Source organism: Eschscholzia californica, unplaced genomic scaffold (genome assembly GCF_041429995.1).
Source record: "Eschscholzia californica isolate CP2 unplaced genomic scaffold, dmEscCali1.0.p SCAF_3, whole genome shotgun sequence".
Classification (NCBI taxonomy): domain Eukaryota; kingdom Viridiplantae; phylum Streptophyta; class Magnoliopsida; order Ranunculales; family Papaveraceae; genus Eschscholzia; species Eschscholzia californica.
This window is the reverse complement of record NW_028238420.1, coordinates 53,550,415-53,573,003: the sequence shown is the minus strand read 5'-3', so window position 1 is coordinate 53,573,003 and position 22,589 is coordinate 53,550,415. Positions and strand designations below refer to the sequence as shown.

Genomic DNA, 22,589 nt, shown 5'->3' with positions numbered 1-22,589 from the left:
GAGGTGTCTAGAGTAGGGGTGGAAATTATGCCCATGAGTCCGAACTACCCACGGGCACCCGAGCCCAAGGAGGACCACGGACGCTCGCTGCCGTCGCAGGCACAACCCGCCCAGCCCGCTAAGTTTTGGTGGGCGACCATGGGTTAAAACCTCCACCCGCCCATGCCCACACCCACTCAACATCACTCAATGATAACCAACCAAATTACATCAACTTTTTGGGTTGATGAAGCCCAACAAACCATGTTGCTAGGCCTAATTGAGATGGTAAACAATATGTTCAAGGGCAATTAGACGGGCACAATGCATCGCTTTGCAATGGGCCAAGAAAATTTCTACTGGGTTAGTGATGTATTGTTTGGCTTTGAGGAAGCAACGAGTGGGATAAGTTTATATTATCACAAACCCACAAAATTCTTCATTAAATTTCAATGCGGGGTTAAATTCCTAAAAGGAACAATACAAGTAACTTCTGGTTTTAGTCGCACATTGCCTCTTTAGAATTACGAAAAGTGTTTGGAGACTTTATAAAGGGAGAGGAAGAAGTGAGCTTTTTCAAGTCATGGACTTACCCGCTACCCGCCCGCCCATACCCGAATTACCCGAGCTTCTTAATAGGTTAGGGCGGGCAATGGACAAGGCGAATTTTAAAATTACCCGCCCGATTAATCCGCTTACTCTAATAGTCATTTAAGTTTGGTGCCCGACCCACCCAGCCCGATGCTTCAAGGGCCCGTGGATGCCCATACATACCCGCCCGTTTACCACCCCTACTCTAGAGTGACAAAAAAAAAAAAGAAAAAGGAAAAAGATTCTTCTTTTTGCCCTTCTTGCGTACAGTCTATAAAAGAGTCGGAAAAGAGAAAAAACCACAGCTAATACTAAATCCTTTTCAAGATTTCAACATTTTCTGTTCCATCATTTACAATCCTTCCCATTTCACTCTAAATTAGGGCTTCTTTCACTGCAATCTCTAAAGAAATACTAATTGGTGTAGGGTTTTGTAACTACAGTACTATCAACTCATGCTAATCTGTTGATACCAGATTAGGGTTTTTGATCCAAGATTGAGAGTTCCTTTATCTTGAGCGATTGAGATGGTAAATAGTCAAGAAACTGGAGCTAATTTCGATATTGACTTACCATCGCTAGGACTGAATCGAAGAGATGGTGATGAGATTGAGAAATTGAATGAGGAAGAAGTTCCATCTTTTCTTAATACCATAAATAGTTCAGGTGGATTTCTTCTGGTTTCAATTGACAAATTATCTGTTAGGTATTCAAGCGTTAATTTACATGGACATGATGTGGGAGTTATTCAAGCAAACTGTCCGGCTCCTTCAAAAAGACTAGTTTATTATTTTGAGATCTTTGTGAAGAACGCAGGAACGAAAGGGCATATTGGTATTGGTTTCAGTGGTGAGAATTTTAAGATGAGACGACAACCTGGGTAAGGATTTTCGAATTTCATTTCTGATATTTCGTTTTGTTGTTTTGTCAATTAAAGATTGTTAATTTAGAATGAAACTGCATAAAACTTTAGATGAAATATTCTTTTGATGATAGAATTGACAGAAGTTTTTGTTAGGAACTAAGGGAAAATGGAGAAATGTAGAATATATCAAGTTGAATGACTTGTAGATTTGGTTAGAAACTGTAAAATGGTAATGGGTAAACATGGATATGTATCAAATCTTATAAATGACATGAATTATCTTATCCACAGTGCTTGCGTTTAGGTTGTATAAGGACCACTAAACTCAAACACATGAGAAATCCCCTGAAGAATCCAATAATGTAAGACGGTTCTAGTGGGAAATCCCTTAAACCCTCTCTTTCAGCAATCATTGTGGTTCAATAGACAAGATCATGCTCCACTTAGTAGTCCTTGCCGAAGGCAGGAGATCAATAGATCCGAGTTGGAGGTCAGGTTGTTACTAGTGGACTATCACCTGGTTTACCTCTCCAAGTATGAGGTTACAGAGTCTTTCTTCGTGAATAAGAGTTTGGGTATAGAAAGAAGGTCTATTTCTTAAAAGGGTATAACATATGGTATCTTTAGGTGTAGGACAACTCATGCTAGTCTTGGGTACCGTAGAATCAGATAGTCTTTAACACATGGTTACTTCAGTTAGAGCTAGGGAGCATTGTCATATAACAGCTTCAAAACCATGTTGTGCTGAAGCACGGATGGAGGTAACTCTTGCATTTTGTTGACTGTTAAAGTTTACATTGGAAAATATTAAGGTTAGATTGTTTTGAGACAGAATGAGGATGGTATTTTAGAACTTGTCAATGCGATCAGCAACTAGTTTGGACACTCTTCTTTTGAACAATTTTTAATTAGTAAGGGAAAAGAAAAAAAGCAAGACTTAACTGGGCAAGGGACCTCTCCTTGCATTTTACTTGAAACTGGGAGGCCTCGATCATAACAATGTAATTTGTTGGCTTTATGAGCAGGCGAAGCCTGCAAAATCGAGGTCCACCTTCATAGAATTCTGATCTCTTGCATTCCCCTCTCTTCTTCATTTCACTCAAATTATTTAAAAAAGAAACAAAAAGCAAGAGTTTTTGGATCTTATAAAAGGTGAACCCAAACGAGGCAACAAGGTCTGCTAGTGAAACAATGTTGTAATAAAAGCCTCCCAATATAATGAGAAGTCTGTAAAGGAAAGGCTCTTAGCCGATAGCAGTTGCCTACTCCAATGGAAAATGGAAGCTTGGATACTCAGGATTGTTTCCGAAGATGATTATATTTCTGCCCTTCCAGATGCCCACGAGATAGTGCGAGGGATGATGTTCTATAGCTCTATTCCTTTCTTAGAATTCTTCACCCCTTCCATTGTGTTACACTCTGGGCAATGCCTTCCGGCATTAGTACCCACAATGTATTCATCGACCTAGAGAAAGTTCCACACTACCTGAGGGAATGGTCATATCTTCAATGCTCGTCAAAATACTGGTTGTTTGTAGAGTTTGAGAAATGATCTACTACTACGACGTTATCCTTGATTGTCTCCTTGTCCTCATTTAATTCGTCGTTCACTTGGATGGATGATAAATGGTTCATTCATCTTTTACAGTTAATGATGTTGTGGAAGTAGGCCGAGTGTTTATCCCCTGCTTGAAGCTAACTGGCTCTTGATTTTTTGCCGCAAGCTAATTTTCTCAAGTCTAAGGGGTCGTTAGTCTTTCACTCTTTTGCAAGTCCCAACCCTTATGTTACTATTCTAATAAAAACTAGAACACATATTTTCTTGTAATTAAGTAATTATTGTTTGTTGTACTTATACGTGGGTATTAATGATTTATCGTTTAAACCTCTTGGATGACTTTTCTTGCCTCAACTAGGTTAATTGTTCATAAAAGAATGGGTTTATTTGAGATACCTAATGATACTTACAATTGTGTGGCAGTTGGGAAGCTAACAGTTATGGATATCATGGTGATGATGGACTTATTTACCGGGGACATGGAAAAGGAGAAAGTTTTGGTCCGACCTTTACAACCGGTGATACAGTCGGTGGTGGTATTAACTATGCATCACAAGAATTCTTTTTTACGTATGACAGTTCCCCATTTTTCTGATCCAGTAGCTAATGGAATATATTGGTTAATTCCTCTTTTAAGAGAATGTCCTTTTATATGTTTCTTGATCATGTTTATGTTAAGTTTGTAGAAGATTTAAACTTTGAGAAGGCAACTACAACTCAACCTTTTCTGTTAACTGTTTTTATCTTTCCGGTTCCTAGGTTTTTGTTAGGTATCTAGGTTTACCTTCATTTGATAAATACAGAATAATTCTTGTATTTTCTTATGAGGCCTTATTCTTGTATGGCTTTGATGTCGATGTGCAGTAAAAATGGGGAGCTAGTTGGAGCAGTGTGCAAGGATGTTAAAGGTCCATTATTTCCTACTATTGCTGTCCACAGCCCAAATGAGGAGTAGGTCATCATTCCCAGTTGTATATTATCGTGTTTATCCTTCGCTTTAAGGTATTCATGTAGATAAGAGTAAGTTTATTAGCGACACCAAAAACGAAAAGAATGATACCATGACAATAGTAACAAAGAAAACATATTTGCTTAACCCATAGGGTCGAGCTCCAGCGATAGCGAGTCCCACAAAGGTTTAACATGTACAATGGTGACAGTCAGATTTAACATGAACAGTTACCTACTGAGTTCAATCTCAATTTGCATTCCCTCAAACATACTATTTTTTTTCCAGATATCCTGAAGTTAACCGCGAACCACAAAAAGCTAACTTTTGCGAATGACATGCATTTTGGGGCTTGATTAGAAATAGACATGCTAAAGTTCAATACTTGCGTGCAACCTCTTGCTCTTTTGGATGTTTTTAGTTCGATAATGGAATAATGGATAAACTGTTAAAATATTAAACAACTACTACACATTCTCTACGTTTGAGACGTATCTCACATCCTTCAAACTTAAGTTGGCAACGGATCTTTACTACATTTAGACTACATGTGGAAAAGAAAGCATTCTGCTCGATTTTTCTTTTTTATAAAACAAGGTGTATGTTTAGGTACTATTGTCATTATTCGTTATTATTATTATATTATATTTATTGTTATATTATATTATATTATATTTATTATTATATATAGTCAATCCATTACTTAGGTTTTCACTACAAGGTACTTCTTATGGTGCGAACAAAAGCCTCTGGAGTCTCTGGTCATAGGCTACTTTGTTATTATTGCAGTTATGGTGAACAAATTTACATGTACATTGTACTGATATTTTTTCTTGTTGTTAAAGATCGCGTAGTTGTTCTTCACCGTTCTTAACAATGTCTTTCCTAAGATATTATCCGCTTCTTGTGTGCCTGGTAGTAATAAGCATCTTATTGATTAAATGTTGCTGTCTTACTTAGGGTGGATGTGAACTTTGGAAAGAAGCCTTTTGTTTTCGATATTAAGGTAAAGTAGAAATTCCTTCTGCCTTATTGCAATTACAACTATTCTCTGAGTAGCCTTGCAATTATTTAAGGTTGGATATTAGTCACTGGCAATGCCAGAGATATGGCTGTCTTAGCAGGGGACAGCTAGGATGCTTTGTGAACAAAATATTTATTTATGTGAAGACTACTAGACTAGTAGGTCCCATATTGCTATTTACATGTAATTATATATTGTATCTGTGAAGCTTAATGTGTGAAAATAATACATCTTATCCACAAACTGAGTATGGGGTAAAAATAGGAGCAAAACATTGGGACAAAAGAGGATCTTATAATGTGAAAGAATGTTAGAGTTCAGCTATTTGATGTGATAAAATTTTCAAATTCCAAATATACTATTGATGAGGAAGAAGTTAGAGGTTTTTGCCTAGATATATTGTTTAACGACTTCTCAAAAAATATATTGTTTAACATCATAGGATGTTTTCTATCCATTTAATGGCAAATATTTTCATTTGATAGACAAAATAGTATATAAACTATGTACTATATTATGCATATGAAAACAATTCTACAGAGGAGGAAGTTGGAAGTTTGTAAAGAATGTCCCTATCACTTGCAACTCCTGGACAACAAGTATCATATACTATGTCTCATGGGTAACAACTAACAAGTGATCCATTTAGAAATAATTAATGAACTCATTTCAGTTTCTATAATTGTTTCAAGGTTTCTTTCTGAATTTTAGTTATCGTTCGTTCAGTCGATAATAAATCTCCGTGTAAGCTTCAGACTGTGTGTTTCAATCAATCTGCTGTCTTTTTTATCACCATTGATCGGAGTGCTTATTCGTCTAGATATATCAATTTGTGTTTTTTCTTTTATATCTTTTTTGTTAGGCATTTGCTTCAGAAGAAAGATTGAAGCAGCAGATGACAATTGAAAAGATAACTTTGCCCCTTAACGTCAGTCATGGGTATGTTTTCGTCATTGTTGTTTTCTTTGTGTCAAGAATACTTCAAAGCATGCTGATTTATTTGAACTAACACGAGTATTATATGCTACATTGGATATTCCTTCACTCTATCATTTCCGTAGATTTGTAAAATTTCCACAATGATCGAAATGTTTCCACTTTTGGACCGACCGAAATTTCCATCCAAATCGAAATTTCATTCCTTGATAAAAAGAACTTGCTTATCGTAGATATTCCTTTTTCGTTTTCCTTCTAGTTTTCTCTTGATTGAACTTTTAGGATTCAAACATCACTCTGTATTGCTCATCCAATTCTTCGAAGTTGTATGTGTATCGTGTTCTTTCAGCATTTTCTAAATTGATGAACGGCCGGTACTAAAGTAACAACGCTCACATACATTTGATTGCTACATCTGCAGTTATTTGATATTTAAGAAAAACAATGTAATTTTTATTGGGTTCATGTACATTTCTTGATTAGAGGCAGTCTCGAGCTTTTACTTAACTTGTAATATGTTCTTCTGAAGTTATTAGGATGCAATTTCCGTATTTGCGATTTTGCGTAGCAGATTTTGTGGTAGTTTGCTGTTCTTTAGCTTGTATACTCGTCTAAGTGTTCATTGAGTTCGAAAAAGGAGTTCGAATTTGGGTCTGACACTTTGAAGACAAGAATTGCCTTCGTACTTTTGTTACCATATTAATCGTCCTTAACTTATCATATTCGCTGAAGTTGTTTGTGGGCAAAGCTGGCAATTTGTCTTAACCAGATACTACATTATTGCAGGATTGTTCGCTCTTATTTGATACACTACGGGTATCAAGACACTCTTCATGCCTTTGATGCAGCAAGTAGCAGTACCCTTCCACCAATACCTGTAGCTCAAGAAAATGGTAATGCTGAGCAAGCAGATGGGTATGCATTAGGCCATAGAAAGATTCTGCGCCAGGTATATAGTTATAATTAAGGTGATCACAGAATTTATAGCTACTTATAGGTGAACGAATCAATGTGCATAAACTATTTTGATTAACCTTTCCAGTTTTCTGTGAAGTCTTCTTACCTTCTTGTTTGATTAACCTTGAGTAAGCTTCTTGTATATCATTATGCACGAAGAAGTGTGGTGTTGGTATTTGAAGAGGAGGAAGAGAGAGACTGGAATCCTGGCACCCATGGGGTGGTCTGATGGATTAGAGACTTTGGGCTAATCCCAACTGTTTGGACCGGGACCACATAAACCTAGGCAAGTTTCTGGTCAAATCAATCAAGAGATAGGGTTCGATCGCCTAAGCAAGGACGGAGCTGGTGAGTGACGATTGGCCAAGGAGGGCGGTGGATAGAGAAGTTTCGCGAGGACAAATGAGTTCTCTTGAGTTGACCTTACTAAAGTTTTCAACCTTGCTTCATTGCGTAAGGGGTGGAAAGGTCAAATGTTGTATAATAACGGAAGAGTGTTATTTTCTTTGCGTTTTAAGCTAACTAGATTCCTCTCGAGACTAGTTTAGAATGTTATTATGAAATCCAAAAGGACAAAAGATAGTTACCACTGTTAACCGTCTGTCGCTTGAGGGGCTTGAGCAAAACTGTTCGCATTTACAAGTTACAAGTATATATAGTTGAAGGTTCGCACTCCACTCTGACAGGAAGGCCTGTAAGTCGAGCCTTCTTAAATCTTTGAACTGAGAGGCCAGCGGTATAGTGTTAACTAAATCCCTAAAAAGGCATCTGCCATCCCTTGCTGTTCTCTCGTTGAAAATTATATAGTTGATTCAAAAATTTCCATGAAATGGCAAAAGTAATAGTGCCACCCATATTTTCCTATAGGCCACTTGCTTTGGTGATATAACAATTAATAGTTCTATTGCTTTGATTTTGTTGGTACCCACAAGTAGACAGGGGATGTATGGCAAGTTTCTTTAGATTGATGTACATACAATTCCAGCTAGCTTTTTGTACTTTGATATGTTAAAATTTTCTCACTGGAGCTCTAGCCTATGTAGACTTGGAGCCAGTAAGACAGTAGGACTATTATTAATTGGTATAGAGTAGCCCGATTCTCGTCAAGCTTGTACCTGTACAGAATTTTAAGTGAAAAGGGACTCCTTGTGGAGGGATTTTCAGTTACTTTTTAAAAACTTGACTCACTTGTATCAGTCATTGTGCTTATCTTTTAATCGTCATATACATTATTTGCTATTGTAATATCATAACTGGCTGTCTATAGTGTTTTCACAAGTTTGCAGTTTTCTTCTTTTAAACCTGATTAACCTATTCTCTTTACTAATGAAGCTAATTAGAAGCGGAGATATTGATGCCACATTTGATAAACTCCGGGAATGGTATCCTCAAATTGTGCAGGTAAACTGCTTCACCATGGAATCATGCACATGCTCTTTATTGCCATTTGGTTACGGTCTTATCCTTTCATTCCTCGGTTGTTCCTGTTTGCTGTGAACATAAATATATATGCTGCTTAATTGAAAAGTTCTAACTTTATTTTCTAAAAGAGTATTCAACATAAACTTCAAATCATGTTTTTTAGGAGAAACATTCGAAGTTGTTTGTTCATTCTCATGATTTAAGATAGTTGAAGAAATATGCTTACTGGGTAATTATAAACAACAGTACAGATAAGTTCACAGCACCATCTAGACCACAGTCTAAAGTTAGCAGTTTTTGGTAGAATGATTAGTTTTAACTTTTAAGAGTAGATATTCAGGACAAGGTAGTTGGCCATAAAGTCTGAAAGAGAAAGAGCAATTTTCTGTTCATGTTCAATATGATGTACTTAGAGATTTAATCTTCTTTTCTTCATCCTAATTTACTACATCATCTCCTTGTGAGGATTTCAACCACGAAGACTTTTCGTACTTATATATGCTGTCTTCATTTAAAATGTTTGTTTTATGCAGGATGACAACTCAACTCTCTGCTTTCTTCTACACTGCCAGAAGTTTATTGAACTTGTTCAGGTTATTGTTTACTTGTTTATTTTGTGAGTATATATTTAGCGCTTTATTAGGAATTCAAAGAGAAGAGAAGCTTCAAGCCTTCGTTGAGAAAAACAGTATTCTGTTCAACGCGAATGATCCAGAATTAAGATCATTATTCCTTGATACCCTTTTAACTAAATGTTTTCTGTATATTTCCTGTTGCCCTGTAGAACGTTGGTCTCGCTTGGTATGGATGAATTATGATAAATCTATGTCGTGGAGAACTTCTTTGTGTTTCTCCGTGTTACATGGACTACTTTTATCATGCTTAGCTTGCGAAGCAATTCTGTTCATATGTCCTTGTAATAAAAATAAAAAAAAACGTGACCTTCACACTTATAATCGCTTAATTGTAAAAGTTAAAATTGCAGTGAGGTGGCAGTCTTTAGCTTTCGTGCTAAATTCAAGAACTTAGCAAGTTTCTGAAGTTACTGTTTTGTTTTATAGTTATCTTTTTGAGGTGAGCATCCAACCAGAAATTATCCTCTGATTTCTGAATGATCATCAGTGCGATTTTTAGACAGAACCGCGTAAGGTTTAAGCCACAAGAATGGGGCTCGGAGCATCATGAAATCGACCGTGTCCTTCAGTCTAGCGTTTCCTTTTGTCTTTTAGTCATTACTATTAATCTATAACAGGTTCTTCGATAATTGGACTATATTTGAGTCTGAAGAGTAGGCTAGATTATCTTTTTGGTGATCAGCCAAATATATTAACTCACTAAGTCATGCATCTGACCGATTGATTGAGCAGGTTGGGGAGCTCGAGGTAGCTGTGAAATATGCCAGAGCTAAACTGGCGAAATATTTCGAAATCGCTTCGTTTGTGGATCTACTCAAGGTACTATTTTGGATATTAGGCTTTTCCTTGCATTTAACTCATTTTCAGTTCTTCAATTTCGTTAAGGCTTCTTGAGGTAAGCTGTAAAGGGTAAAGCGGGTAAGTTTCTCCGCGAAACCAATAATTCTGGTAGAGAAGTAAAAAAAATTCATCTATATTAGAAGTTCATACGTTATGTCTACTGGATACATTGTTTAATTTGTTTAAGAGAGATGAAATCTTGTTTAATCAAGATCTCCCCTCTAATGTTTCCTCTTTCAATTGTTAAACTATAGGACTCGATCGCTCTATTAGCATATGAAGAACCCTCAAAATCTCCGGTTTCATATCTTCTCGGCATGGGTCAACGTGAAGTTGTAGCTGATGCAGTTAACACTATGATCTTGTCAACAAACACAACCATGAAAAGCTCGTGGCGTAGCTGCATGAGATCGCAGTTGGAGAATTTACTGAGGCAATTGAGTGCTTGTTGCTTGGAAAGAAGGGCTTTGAATGGGGGTCAAGGAGAAGCTTTCGATCTTGAACGCGTTTTACATGATTTTTAAGGCCCAGAATAGAAATGACATGAACTTTTCTGCCTCTGTAAAATCACTTTCTTCTTCTTTTTATATCTAGGTAACCTGCAGAGTCGCACTCTAGGTTCGATATGTGACCTCCACCGACAGAGGTGAGAATGATGGAATGTATAGGTGATCTTTGTTGTTTCAGGTTCTTGAAAATAATACTATATAGTGGGGGAAACAAAGTTGCTTTTAGTGGTTTTGAACAAATGAGCTCTTAATTTCTATGGGGTTGTCAATCTTTTAGGCTCCTTATGGTTGTGAACCAGAGAAACATAAAAGTTATCTAAGGTCTTTGTTTTGTTAATTTTATAGATCTTAGAGCATCTCTCATGCACTCTTGCATAGCTTAGGGGGCATTATTTTTTCTAAATTAACATTGAAATTCACTCAAGGATGATCATTTTTAAAATTTAGTCTGACAGGTAAGTCTTAACATAATATGAAAAAAAATCACCCAAAAATAATAATGTAAAAAAAATAATTTAACACTTTCTAAACTGTTAACAATATAGAAAAAATTAGTTAAAAGCCCAAAAAATGGGGTGTTAACTAAAATAAGGCCCACCCTAGAATTATAATACTTAACAAACCCTTTTTTTCAAAAATAAACCCATATCAAGCCCAATTTCGGATCCCTAGGTCAGTTTTTCCATCTTTAGGAACCCCTTTCTTTTGTTAATCCCTATTATACCCTTTATATATATATTTCCCAGATTTTAGAATTTTCTTTCCATTATAAATTCATAGTTTTCCCTCCCTCTCCAAAACTTTCCTTCTTTTTTTCTCTCTCTCCTCTCTCTGCTCTCCCTCTCCTTAAGAGAAACAAAAGTTTCTTTTTCTTCATATAACTCCACCGGATTTTTCGCCATATAACAGTCATCTTCTTCAACAAAATCGTCATCATCTTCAACAACCTTGTTTTCATCTTCATCTTCATCACAATTTGATTATTTTCTTCTTCCTTGGTCTTCAACTCATTTGGAATAACAGTCAAGGTATGTTCATCTTCATCTTTAATCTTTTATTGCAACTTAATAAATGATTACTTGTTGTTTCATCTTCCTCATTTCTTCAAACTAAAACATATTTTCTCCATTTCATCTTCACTTTTTGTTTTCTTTAAACTTTATCTCTCTAGGTTCATCTTCATTGCATCTTCATTTCATATTAACAATCTCCCTCTCTCTATGTTCATCTTCATTTAATGAGGTTTTTTCTTGATGTTTTAGAGAAAAAAAATTCAGATCTAAAGATTTTAAACACCATTAATGAAGTTTTTCTTGATGTTTCTAGAAATTTCGTCTCTGAGTATTACTTCCTCATTAATTAATTTCTTAACATGGTGAACAACTTTTACAGAGTTTTTTGTTTAAGAATTCAAAAAGTACAAACTTAGATCTATTTTTCGGTTTCTCTCTCTAGAAATTACGTTTTAGTAGATATTGATGTTTAACAGACAAATTGACAAGTATTTTAAGCATTTTAGAATATGTTGTTAGCACGATGTTAATACAATGAGCAAACTAAAAAATGTTTGCTGTATTTTGGAGTCTTCTTTAGTTTGTAGAGAGTTTGTGTTCTTCAAAAAAAACATCTTAACCTTCTTTGTTCTTCATCTTCATTTCTTTTCCATTTATTTTTTCTTTAAAGTCTGTCTCTCTGAAATTTTGTTTGGTTTTCACACTCATATTTTGTTACACAGCAAGTTATGTCCTAACAAAACCCCAATATGTTTTCTGTTTCATAAATTTTATGTGTTTCTGTTTTCATAAATTTCATGTGTTTCTGTTTTCATAAACTTCATTTTTTGTTGTTTTCATAAATTTCATGAAACATATTTCACTTCCAGAAACACAACTTTTTGTGTTCAAAGTATTTTCTGTTTTCGGAAGCATATGTTCTATGTTTTCACGAATTTTGTGATTTCATGTTTTCTGTTTTCCTAAATTTCATGCAACATATTTTCACTTCCACAAACACAAACTTTTTTTGTTCAGATAATTCCCTGATTTTGGAAGCATATATTTTTTTGTTTTCACCTTTTGTGATTTCATGTTTTCTGTTTTAATAAATTTCATGAAACATATTTTCACTTCCACAAACACAAACTTTTTTGTTCAGAGTATTTTTTGTTCTCCATCAACATAAAGTTTTGTGTTCTTATAATATATATTAATTTGAAGACATTTTTTCACAGTATTTGCATATGGAGGTTGACCTACACCCAGATCAGGCACCATTAAGGGACCAACCACTAGTATCTGAATCTTGGAGCCCTGTGTTTACTCATATTGGTCAAATATTTGATGGAGGAGTGGAAGCCTTTCATTGAACCTTTTCTATTTTTTTCTTTGAACTTTCTCTTTCTGAAATTTCGTTTTGATAAAACTTTCTTGTTCATCTGTATGTTTTCATTGATGTTTCATGTTTTTCAGATTTCATGTTTTATTTTACTTCTTTGCAGGTTTGGAGAAAGAAATTGATGTGCTGAAAGCAAATTAGGTAATTTCGGAAACAATTTCTTTTTGGATGTCAACAAATTCAGATATGTTTCTATTTGGATGAGCCAATTTCTTTTTGGATGTAAACATATTCAGATATGTTCTGAAATACCTAAAATGTGTTACTTGCATACTAAACTTTGTCTGCATTAGCCAACATCTGTCCAGTTTTGCATGAAACATATTTTAATATGTTCAGATAATAAGACATATATTTTGTGAAATATTTTACTTTGTTCAAATAATAAAATTGTTTATATGTTCTTCAAGGTTAAGGAGGAGCTGGAAGTAGAGAGTGAAGAGGAGACAAGATTGTTACAATGCAGTGAAAAGTTGGTTCTTCAAGTGAATATGGAAGACAAATTATCCTTTGTGATTGTTTCAGACATTCAGGGAAAAGTTGATGATTTTTAAGTGTTTTACTTCGTAAAAAAACTTTTGTCTTCGGTTAGCATTTTGGGTGGTTTTGAAAACATTTAAAGTTATGTTAACGACATTTTGGGTTATGTTTCGAATATTTACGGTTTTGTTGTAGTTATTTTGGGTTGTGTCCCAGACATTATGAGTTTGTTAATGAATTTTGGGTGTTTTACTGAGTAAATGTTATGCATATTATTCTTTGTATTTGACAAATTCATTAAAGAACAAATAATATTTTGCCAATGCATTATATATGTTGTTGAGAACATAGTTATATGTGTTGTCAACATTTTACCAAATGTTCCAAAAATTGTTTTTTTTTTTGCAATATTTTGTTTTGAATACAATCTATTTTTCTTTCTACCTAATATTAAGATGTTTTAAATTTTATTTCTGAATTCCTGAGCAAATCTTAGTTTGTCTCATCAAGTTTGTAAATTTTTGAACAAATCCGTTGACGAACAAATATTATTTTGACTAATGCATTATATATGTTGTTCAGAACATAATTACATATGTTCTCAACAATTTTAAATACAATCTATTTTGCTTTCTACTAAATGTTCTCAACAATTTTATTTCTGAACTCCTCAACATTTAGTTTTGTGTTTAGAAGATTTCCTACCATATTCATTGTTATTTTACAACAGAAATAAGTATTCTCAACAAAATTATATATATGCTCAAAGCAAATATTAAGTTGTTCTTGCTTTTCCGAAATTGCAAGTAGCACAAGCCGATCATACGAGAGCATTTTTCATCTATTGTTTACATTTTCCAAACTTTGTTTTTTCAAAATATCGATACAGATGAACATATGTTAAATTGTTCACAAAAATATCCACAACATGACACCTTAATCCTCCAATCCACTAACATATGTTAGATTGTGATGTCCCTTTTTTCTTATTAACTTCAACGATGACTTTCTCTTTAATGTCGATCTTTTTTCTCCCTCGCACAGCAACAGATTTGTCCTTGCAGCTAACAAATAATCAATTGTCTACATTAAAAAACATTAAACATATAGTAACATACAAGTTATGAACATTTAACTATATGCAAATAACTCATTTTGACTGCTGAAAACATATTTCTTCAACAACAAACATATTTACTAATGTTTCAAATAATAACGAGTTTTATCAACTAAGACTTCTCTTACCTCTTCCGTAGCATTCCAGTAGATATATAAACACATTAAAGTATAGTGACAACACATGTTGATATATTTAGAACAAATGAAATTATGTTTTTTAGAAAAATATATGTTTTCAAAGTTAAAGTTTTCTCATCAGATAATAATTTAGGGATATGTACACTTAATTTTTACGGGTAAAACAAAACATATTTTAGTATGTTTAGAGCACATGAGTATATGCTCAGAAAAATTATAACTATGTTTGTTTTAGTTACCTGATTTGCTCCTAAAAATATAAGCTACATTTAAACTGTATTGATGGGCCCTTTTTCTTGTTGTCTTCCGCAATTGCTTTATCTTTTCTGCCTCCAGCAGCAGCAGATGTCTCCTTGAATCAGACAAATAACCAAATATCAGTACAATTAGAAGCATCAAAAAAATAATAACAGCCAAGATATGAACATTTAACTATATGCAAACAATCAATTTGTATGTCAAAACTCATATCTTTCAACAACAAACATATTTACAAATGTTTCAGACAATAAGAATGTTCTATAGACAAAGAGGTTCAATGCAACAGAGAACAAAATCTTTCAGACAATAAGAATGTCCTAGTAAAACACTCAAAATTCACCAACAAACCCCTGAATGTCTGGGACAGAACCCAAAATTCACCAACAAACCCCTGAATGTCTGAGACAGAATTCAAAATAACTACAACAAAACCATAAGTGTTTGAAACAGAACCCAAAATGTTTTAAGCTACTGCATAAAACCAGATGTTAAAAAAAATCAAGAAAGCAGTATGCACAAAACCATATATCTAAACAAATATGAAATTTGTTTACAAATATGTTGTGGTTTTGAAAAACAAACCCTCAAGTTATGAAAACAAAGTATACCCATCAATCTCACATACTAGTAACACCAAAACCAGATATGTTTACAACCGAAGAATTTTTATATGTAAATCTGAAGATAAAACCATCGAAAATGACACAAGGTTTCAACATACCAAATATTTCTGAAGAACAAAATCTATATTTTTTAAACACATCAAAACATGATGAAGATCTTAAGAAACATGATGAAGATCTTCACAAACATGATGAAGATCTTTAGAAACATTCAGAAGATCTTCAGACAAAAAAAAAGCAGAACCCTAAAAATCAAAAAACATTAGTAGTCTAAAAATCAAAAACATCAAAAAAACATTAGTAGTTTAAGGCTGCTTAGTCCGAACAAAACATTAGTAGTCTAAAATCAAAAACATAAAAAAAAACCCTAAAATACGAAATTTTATGTGGATGTTCACTTACAGGAAACGAAACATTTGGGGGTTTTGAGTTCGAACAAAAATATTTATAGGATCAACATAAACAACTCTTTTATACCTTTCAAACAGTTGCTTCTCAATCGGCGTCGAATATAGAGGTGTTTCTCACCGGAAACGACACAACCCTAGTTCCCTTTTTCAAAATCGAACCCAAGAAAAAACCTTTTCAAACCGGAACCCTAACAACAAAACGGAGAAGATGAGAAGAATGATAAGATTTATGGAGTTGGAGCTCAAGAACGTTTTGTAGAGAGATTTTCGAAAAAAAAGTTAGAGAGAGAGAAGGAGAAGTCGAAGTGAATCGTTTCACTCTGTTCGGCTAATAAAGAGGGATGGTTGAAAATAGAGATGATGGGACGTAATGAATTTTGGGCGGCAAAACTAGGGTTGGGGCTCTCTAGTCTTTAGTTTATATAAATGAGGGTAGTTACGTACTTTCACCCAGTGGGTTTATTTCTCATTATTATTTTACACTGGGCCTGATTCTCTTTAACTTCCCCATTTTGGGCCTTATAATTACCGGCCCAACAATATATATATATATATATATATATAGTTATGTCCATAAGAAGACAGTCACATTTTTCATTATCTACTTTTTACCCTTTTACAATGTGAATAACCTACATAATTATGCCCTAACTTGTTATAAAATGTTAATAACATATGTTGTTGTCCTGACTTGTTGTAAAATATTGACAACATATATAATTATCTTGTTAACAATATGTGCAATTACTTGTCCGTTAATGAGGTTGTCAAATGTAAAGGATAGTATGCATAACATTTTAATTTTTGTAAAAAGACAAATAAAATAATATATTAATCTAATAATAAAAATACGTTAGTCTAATTTTTCTGTCAAAAGCAAAACAAAAATTGTGCATTTCTTTACAAGACAATCGAAAAATGTTTTAACAAAAATGTTAGTGTCAGTCTGTATTTGCCAAATGCAAAAGACAAAATGCGAAACATTTTTTCAAAATAATTTTTGAACAAAAACAAATTTGTTTGAAAATTTACAAAATGGTTGAAAGGAAATTAAGTTTTGTCAGAAATTTTTAAAAATATTTTTCACTTTAATTTCAGGAGTAAAATTTTACTTTAACAAAATGAATTTTTTTTCATATATTATTTAAATTTGGGTCTGATTTTCTATTTATACCCCTCCCTATTTTGTAAAAAGAATTAATCAACAAGAATAAATTTCACCTCCTCTAAACATAGAACCTCACATTTCAAGCGGTACGACGGTGTCAGTAATTTTAGTGAGTGTAATGGACGGTGGAGGATAGTGGTGTCTGTTACCTTGAAAATCACGCTCAAATCTCTCTCTCTCTCTCTCTCTCATCATTCATTTCTCTCAAATCTGTTGTTCTTCTTAGATGTGGGACCAACCTCATAAGCATGGAGGAAAAAAAAGTGTGACGTGTGGATTAAAACTCTGAGAGAGACAACACAATAGCCTCCCCCATACTTCCTCATTCGTCACTCTCTTTCACTCACTCTCTATATATATCAAGTTGTTTGATTCTTTCAATTCTCAACCGTTGGATCAGATTATCATCACATCACCATTATGGGCACCACTTTAACCCCCCATTATTGGACAAACATGTCACGAGCCCAGGGAAAAGACAGTCGTCAACCCAATCATCATCCCCCACGTTGATTTATTTTTCTTCATTCTACAAAAAAATATTGGACCGTTTTCTTGTTTTATGATTCCCTACTTATGGGCCTACCTTATATCACAAAATCCCGTGAAATCTTACTAAATTCAATGCTCATAAGTACTATAATTTACTTACATTTTAATACAAAACTAGGGTATATCCCGTGCCCTAGGGCACGGACACTTGTATCAATCAAATGTTACGAAATTTATTGTTAATTATATTTTATTGAGAGAGAGGGAGATTTTTATTAGTTAATATTATTTTTGTTTATTTTCTCTTAAATTAGTTATTATTTTATTGAGAAAGAGATTTTAATTTCTTTTTTTAACCCTTGAAATTTATTTTGTTTCTTTTTTTGTTAAATTAGAATTTTTATTTCTAAGAAAGAAACGATTATTGTTTTTTAAATAGGTAACTTTATTTCTACGAAGGATTATATTTTAAATTTGAGAAGGGCTTCTAAACAATATGCATAATTAAAAAAGGATGTTTGTCCCAGTCATCGTTTTCCCTTCTGTTTTATATAATAGATTACTATTATTTAATTAATTTAAGAACCCACTTTAAAAGTGGGTAAACAAAACACACTTGTTATTGATTGTTTCTAAGACGGTTAGTCTTAAAGACAAACCCTCCAAGTATTATAGGCGCCTTTATTAACGAAAACTTGTTAGTGATGGGAGAGCTTTTAACATTAACTAGGTTCCCTCCCCGTCCTACGGACGGGGAAGATCCCTCTTGGCTAACGCCTTCGAAGAGAAGAAAATAAATTTAAATCACAACATAAATAAGATAAAATTACAAGGGAGAGTGATAACCATGTGTTTGAAGAGTAGAGAGGGAGAACCGTATTTATACAATTTTGAACTGACTTAGAAGTCTAACCGAACCACTAAAATTAAGGGGAAAGTGGATGTGCAATCGTGAGTGAGAAGATGCCTGAGATATAGTTATTTTAGGGAGATTGTAACCGAATATTCAAAATAATGAAATTGTTTACACTAATACCCTTATTTTTTAAGTCAAATTACACTAAAAAAGATTTTATATCAGTCGTTCGATCTAATCAAAGGTAAATCTCTAAAATAAAATGGACGGCCAGACTTATCCCCCGAATAACCGACTGATCTGTTTTAATATAATAGATGTAACCGAATATTCAAAATAATGAAATTGTTTACACTAATACCCTTATTTTTTAAGTCAAATTACACTAAAAAGGATTTTATATCAGTCGTTCGATCTAATCAAAGGTAAATCTCTAAAATAAAATGGACGGCCAGACTTATCCCCTGAATAACCGACTGATCTGTTTTAATATAATAGATAGTGGGAACCGTTAAAACTTCCCTTTCAAGAAAACATTAGAACTTGGTTTAGATACAAAAGACTTGGGTAGAATATAAACAATTGGATATGACTCAATTGTGTAATGGGATAACCATGTTATAAACTATCAAAAACACCAATTTATGAACAATGTAACATAAATTGGGTCTATCTCTAAGAGGGTTAAAGAATGTTCAAACTGAAGACAAACCAGATCCATTTGGTTTCCCAGAAACTCCAAGATAACTTTGGTTTTGTTCACCACAATTTAATTAGGTAAGGAGAAAGTTGGGTGCAAATAATTAGAACGAGAGATAAGGTAGTAGTCGACTAGTCGTGAAAGCTACTACTAGTCTTATTAATCCTGGTCACGCCTAAGACACCCGATTCATTAAAGCACACCCCCTGCGTACATTAGTTAACTATCATCATCATCTCGGTTAAGTTAATAAGAGAGAGTTCCATTTTCTCTCTCTCTCTAAAACCTCTTTATTTCTCTAAAAAAAGGCCCCTGCAGAAGAATGCAGAGTGAGTTATTAGACTTGAAAATGGTACCATACAGTCGAAGACAAGACCAACAAATGAGAAACAACCACCACGACGACAAATCTCAAAGTGGCGGTAATGATTACGAAACACCAGACGTTAAACCGACCATAATTGACCGTGGTCGGTTCATGGTCGAACCGATTATACTAGCTAAACCGGCTTCAGCCGCGGTAGGCGACGGCGGCGGAGGAGGGAAGGTTTTGATAAGGTATAGAGAGTGTATGAGAAATCATGCAGCTTCAATTGGTGGTCATGCTAATGATGGGTGTGGTGAATTCATGCAAGGAATTGAAGGTCTTCGATGTGCTGCCTGTGGTTGTCATCGTAATTTTCATCGAAAAGAAATTCAATGCGGCGGCGGGGGAAGAGACGGCCACATCCGCCACCTTCAACCACCGCCACCACCACCACCACTAGGTGGAGCTAGATGGGAGAAGGAAAAGAAGAAAACAGGAGATGGGTTTCCTTCTCTTTCATCAATTGCGTTACCACAATTTAGTAATGGTAATAATGGTAGAGGAGTTGATTTAGGTCTTAATAATCAGAGTAGTGACGATGGAAGATCGGAGACACCGGAGGAGATCAGATCAGGTGGTGGTGGTGGTGGTGGAGGAAATAAATTATCAAGTAGTAATAGTAGTAATAAGAGATTTAGGACAAAATTCAGTCAAGAACAGAAAGAGAAAATGTTAGAATTTGCAGAGAAATTAGGGTGGAGGATAAAAAAACAAGATGATTTTGCAATTAGTCAATTTTGTTTAGAAGTTGGTGTTAAACGTCAAGTTCTTAAAGTTTGGATGCATAATAACAAAATTACTTACAAGAAGAGGGAGAGTATTGGCAATGCACCACCACCACCACCACCACCGCCACTACAAGGGCACCAACCACCACCTCTGCCGGAAATGGATTCTGAATCACCACCGTCATCTGATTCAGCACCACCACTACCACCACCACCTTCTCATCAACCAATTAATAATCACATTGAATAATAACCCTTTTAATTTCTCTTTTCATCAAATGTGTTTAGGTGGTTTTTTTTTTCTTTTGTTTCTTTTTTAAGATAGAAAAAAACCGACAAGAGTCTGAATCTGACTGGGGTGGTTGTAGAAAAACCGATGTTATAGTCAGATTTTTGCCACTGTATTGTGAAAGCTGACAAGTTTCTAAATCAACCACTTACAGTGGTGGAGTACTTTCTTTTTTTTTTTGTTGAAAGAGTGGTGGAGTACTTGGTAGGTTTTTTAACATCAAATGAAATAAAAGATAGAATTTTTTAAGTTTTTTTTATTATTGGTGTAATATGTACTTTCATTTGTTTGAAGTGGGGATATTATTTTTTTTTTTAAGAAATCAAAACTTCATTTAAAGGCCAAAAGGCTAATGATGATTACAACATGAAGTTAAATAACAAAGACACAACTAAAGCTTCTTTCACTTTCTTCTCTTCTCGTCGTCAACCGTCGGTGTGCAGATATCCAGTTAGCGCCTCTGATACCGGTACATCGGTAGAGAGAGCTGTAAGTTGATGAAGAAACTCCCGATAGCGGTCTATGATCAAGACACTCGGTCCTTAATAAAACGAAAATAACAAAACGAAAATAATAAGAAGGGGGGATAATTGATAAACGTAGAGACTCTTTATTTTGTGTCTGTTTTATAGTCTTTGACATAGTTTATTTTTATTTATTTTTGTTGAACTTGACATAGTTTACTTGAAGAATGGAATAAAACTCTCCTAGCTCCAAAATGTTTTGCTTGTACATTCTTGTTCTTACAATTGAAAGTATGATCAAGAAAAAGGTTGATAATAAAGGTGTTGTCTAGGGGTGAGGAACGGACCTGACGTGTAGTTTATAGTCTTGGTGGTCAATTTGTCTGTTCGGACATCCAGACAAAGCAGGCAGACACTTACCAAAGTTTGGTTGTCTGTTGTCCGTCTGAGCCTGCCTAAATTGTCAGACAATCCGAGTACCGGATCTCAGACACAATGTCTATTTTTTTGTTTGAGTGTCCATAAAAGATACTCATTCAAATTTCACCCAAGCAAAACCCTTAAACGTAACCCAAACAAGAGTGTCCTATCTCTCAAATCTTTTATAAAGAAAATCCCAATCACTTTTTCTTTTATCACTAGTCATGTGGGATTAAAATGTGAAGAATAAAATTTATTTGTAACGATAACATAGTCCCATATTGTAAATCTTTGAGATGAAAGAGATGTAAAGCTTTATAAATAAGAACCTTAGTCTTTCCATGCACATATTTGTAAGTGTGTAGCCTAAATGTTAATTATATTAATCGATTATAACTATTTATGTGCAATTAAAATGTCTAAGTAAGTCAAAAATATCAATAAGTCGAACTCAGACGGTAGGTCGATTAAAGCCTTCTGTCCGTGCCTATCAGACTAAACTTGGCGGTCCGGACAGGTAGTGTCCGTCTCGGATAGCGGATGCCCACGGATACATCTGGCTCAGGCGGGGGGCGGATCCTGGCAAAAAAAACCATTGGTTGTAGATGGGTTTACAAAATTAAATATCGGTTCGATGGTTCGATTGAACGTCATAAAAATTGAGTCGCTGCCAAAGGGTATACTCAAGTTGACGGAGTCGACTATCATGATACTTTTGCTCCAGTTGTAAAATTGGTAACTGTTCATGTCCTACTATGCTTTGCGTCTATTCAGGGATGGTCGTTGCATAAGTTAGATGTCAATAATGTTTTCCTTCAAGGAGACTTGGAAGATGTATATGACTATTCCTCTTGTTTTTAGCAGCAAATGTGATACTCTAATTTGTCGTTTGAACAAATCATTATATGGTTTGAAACGAGCTTCCAGGTAATGGTTTACTAAATAATCCTCCGATTTAAAAGTCGAAGGTGTTTCTTAATCTTCGTCAGACCATTCTCTTTTCAATTATTTCAATAGTCCGACTGCTATTTACATTCTTGTCTATGTAGATGACATCATCATTACGGGCAATGGCAACAAAGAAATTGACTCCCTTAGACAACGTCTCGAGAAACGATTTTCTCTTACAAATCTTGGACGACTTCAATACTTCATAGGCTTGAAAGTTTTTAGGTCTCCTAAGAGTATTTTTCTTTTTCAACGAAAATACACTTAAAATATTCTTCGTGATTCAGGCTATCTCCAACTTGCGGAGGGAAGAGGAAAGGGTAATGAAGTAATATTGGAGTAATACGGAAAGAATACAGGAAAATATCTCCTTCCGAATTAATTAATTTTTATTTTTGTAAATAGAATTATCACATTCTTTTATTTGTAATTAGGCTTTCTATGGTTTGTTCCTTCTGTTATGTTAA

General features: G+C 34.4%; 1 protein-coding gene, 1 long non-coding RNA gene and 1 pseudogene across 3 annotated transcripts; all 3 read left to right on the top strand.

The window, feature by feature from the left end:
• Positions 1 to 777: 777 nt before the first annotated feature.
• On the top strand, positions 778 to 10,596 carry LOC147551851 (ran-binding protein M homolog). The gene is made up of 10 exons (XM_086667665.1): positions 778 to 1,450; positions 3,417 to 3,563; positions 3,858 to 3,944; positions 4,903 to 4,948; positions 5,829 to 5,905; positions 6,689 to 6,851; positions 8,192 to 8,260; positions 8,815 to 8,874; positions 9,649 to 9,735; positions 10,011 to 10,596. Exons 1-10 carry the CDS (start codon positions 1,098 to 1,100, stop codon positions 10,278 to 10,280), a joined length of 1,359 nt encoding a protein of 452 aa, XP_086523791.1. The 5' UTR covers positions 778 to 1,097; the 3' UTR covers positions 10,281 to 10,596.
• A 454-nt stretch (positions 10,597 to 11,050) lies between these two features.
• LOC147551850 (uncharacterized) lies at positions 11,051 to 13,462 on the top strand. The gene is made up of 3 exons (XR_015237249.1): positions 11,051 to 11,293; positions 12,496 to 12,800; positions 13,070 to 13,462. It is a non-coding gene; the product is annotated as an uncharacterized LOC147551850 (long non-coding RNA).
• Positions 13,463 to 18,559: 5,097 nt separating this feature from the next.
• LOC147551849 (zinc-finger homeodomain protein 2 pseudogene) lies at positions 18,560 to 20,539 on the top strand (annotated as a pseudogene). The gene has a single exon (XR_015237248.1). The product of XR_015237248.1 is annotated as a zinc-finger homeodomain protein 2 pseudogene (transcript).
• Positions 20,540 to 22,589: the final 2,050 nt, after the last annotated feature.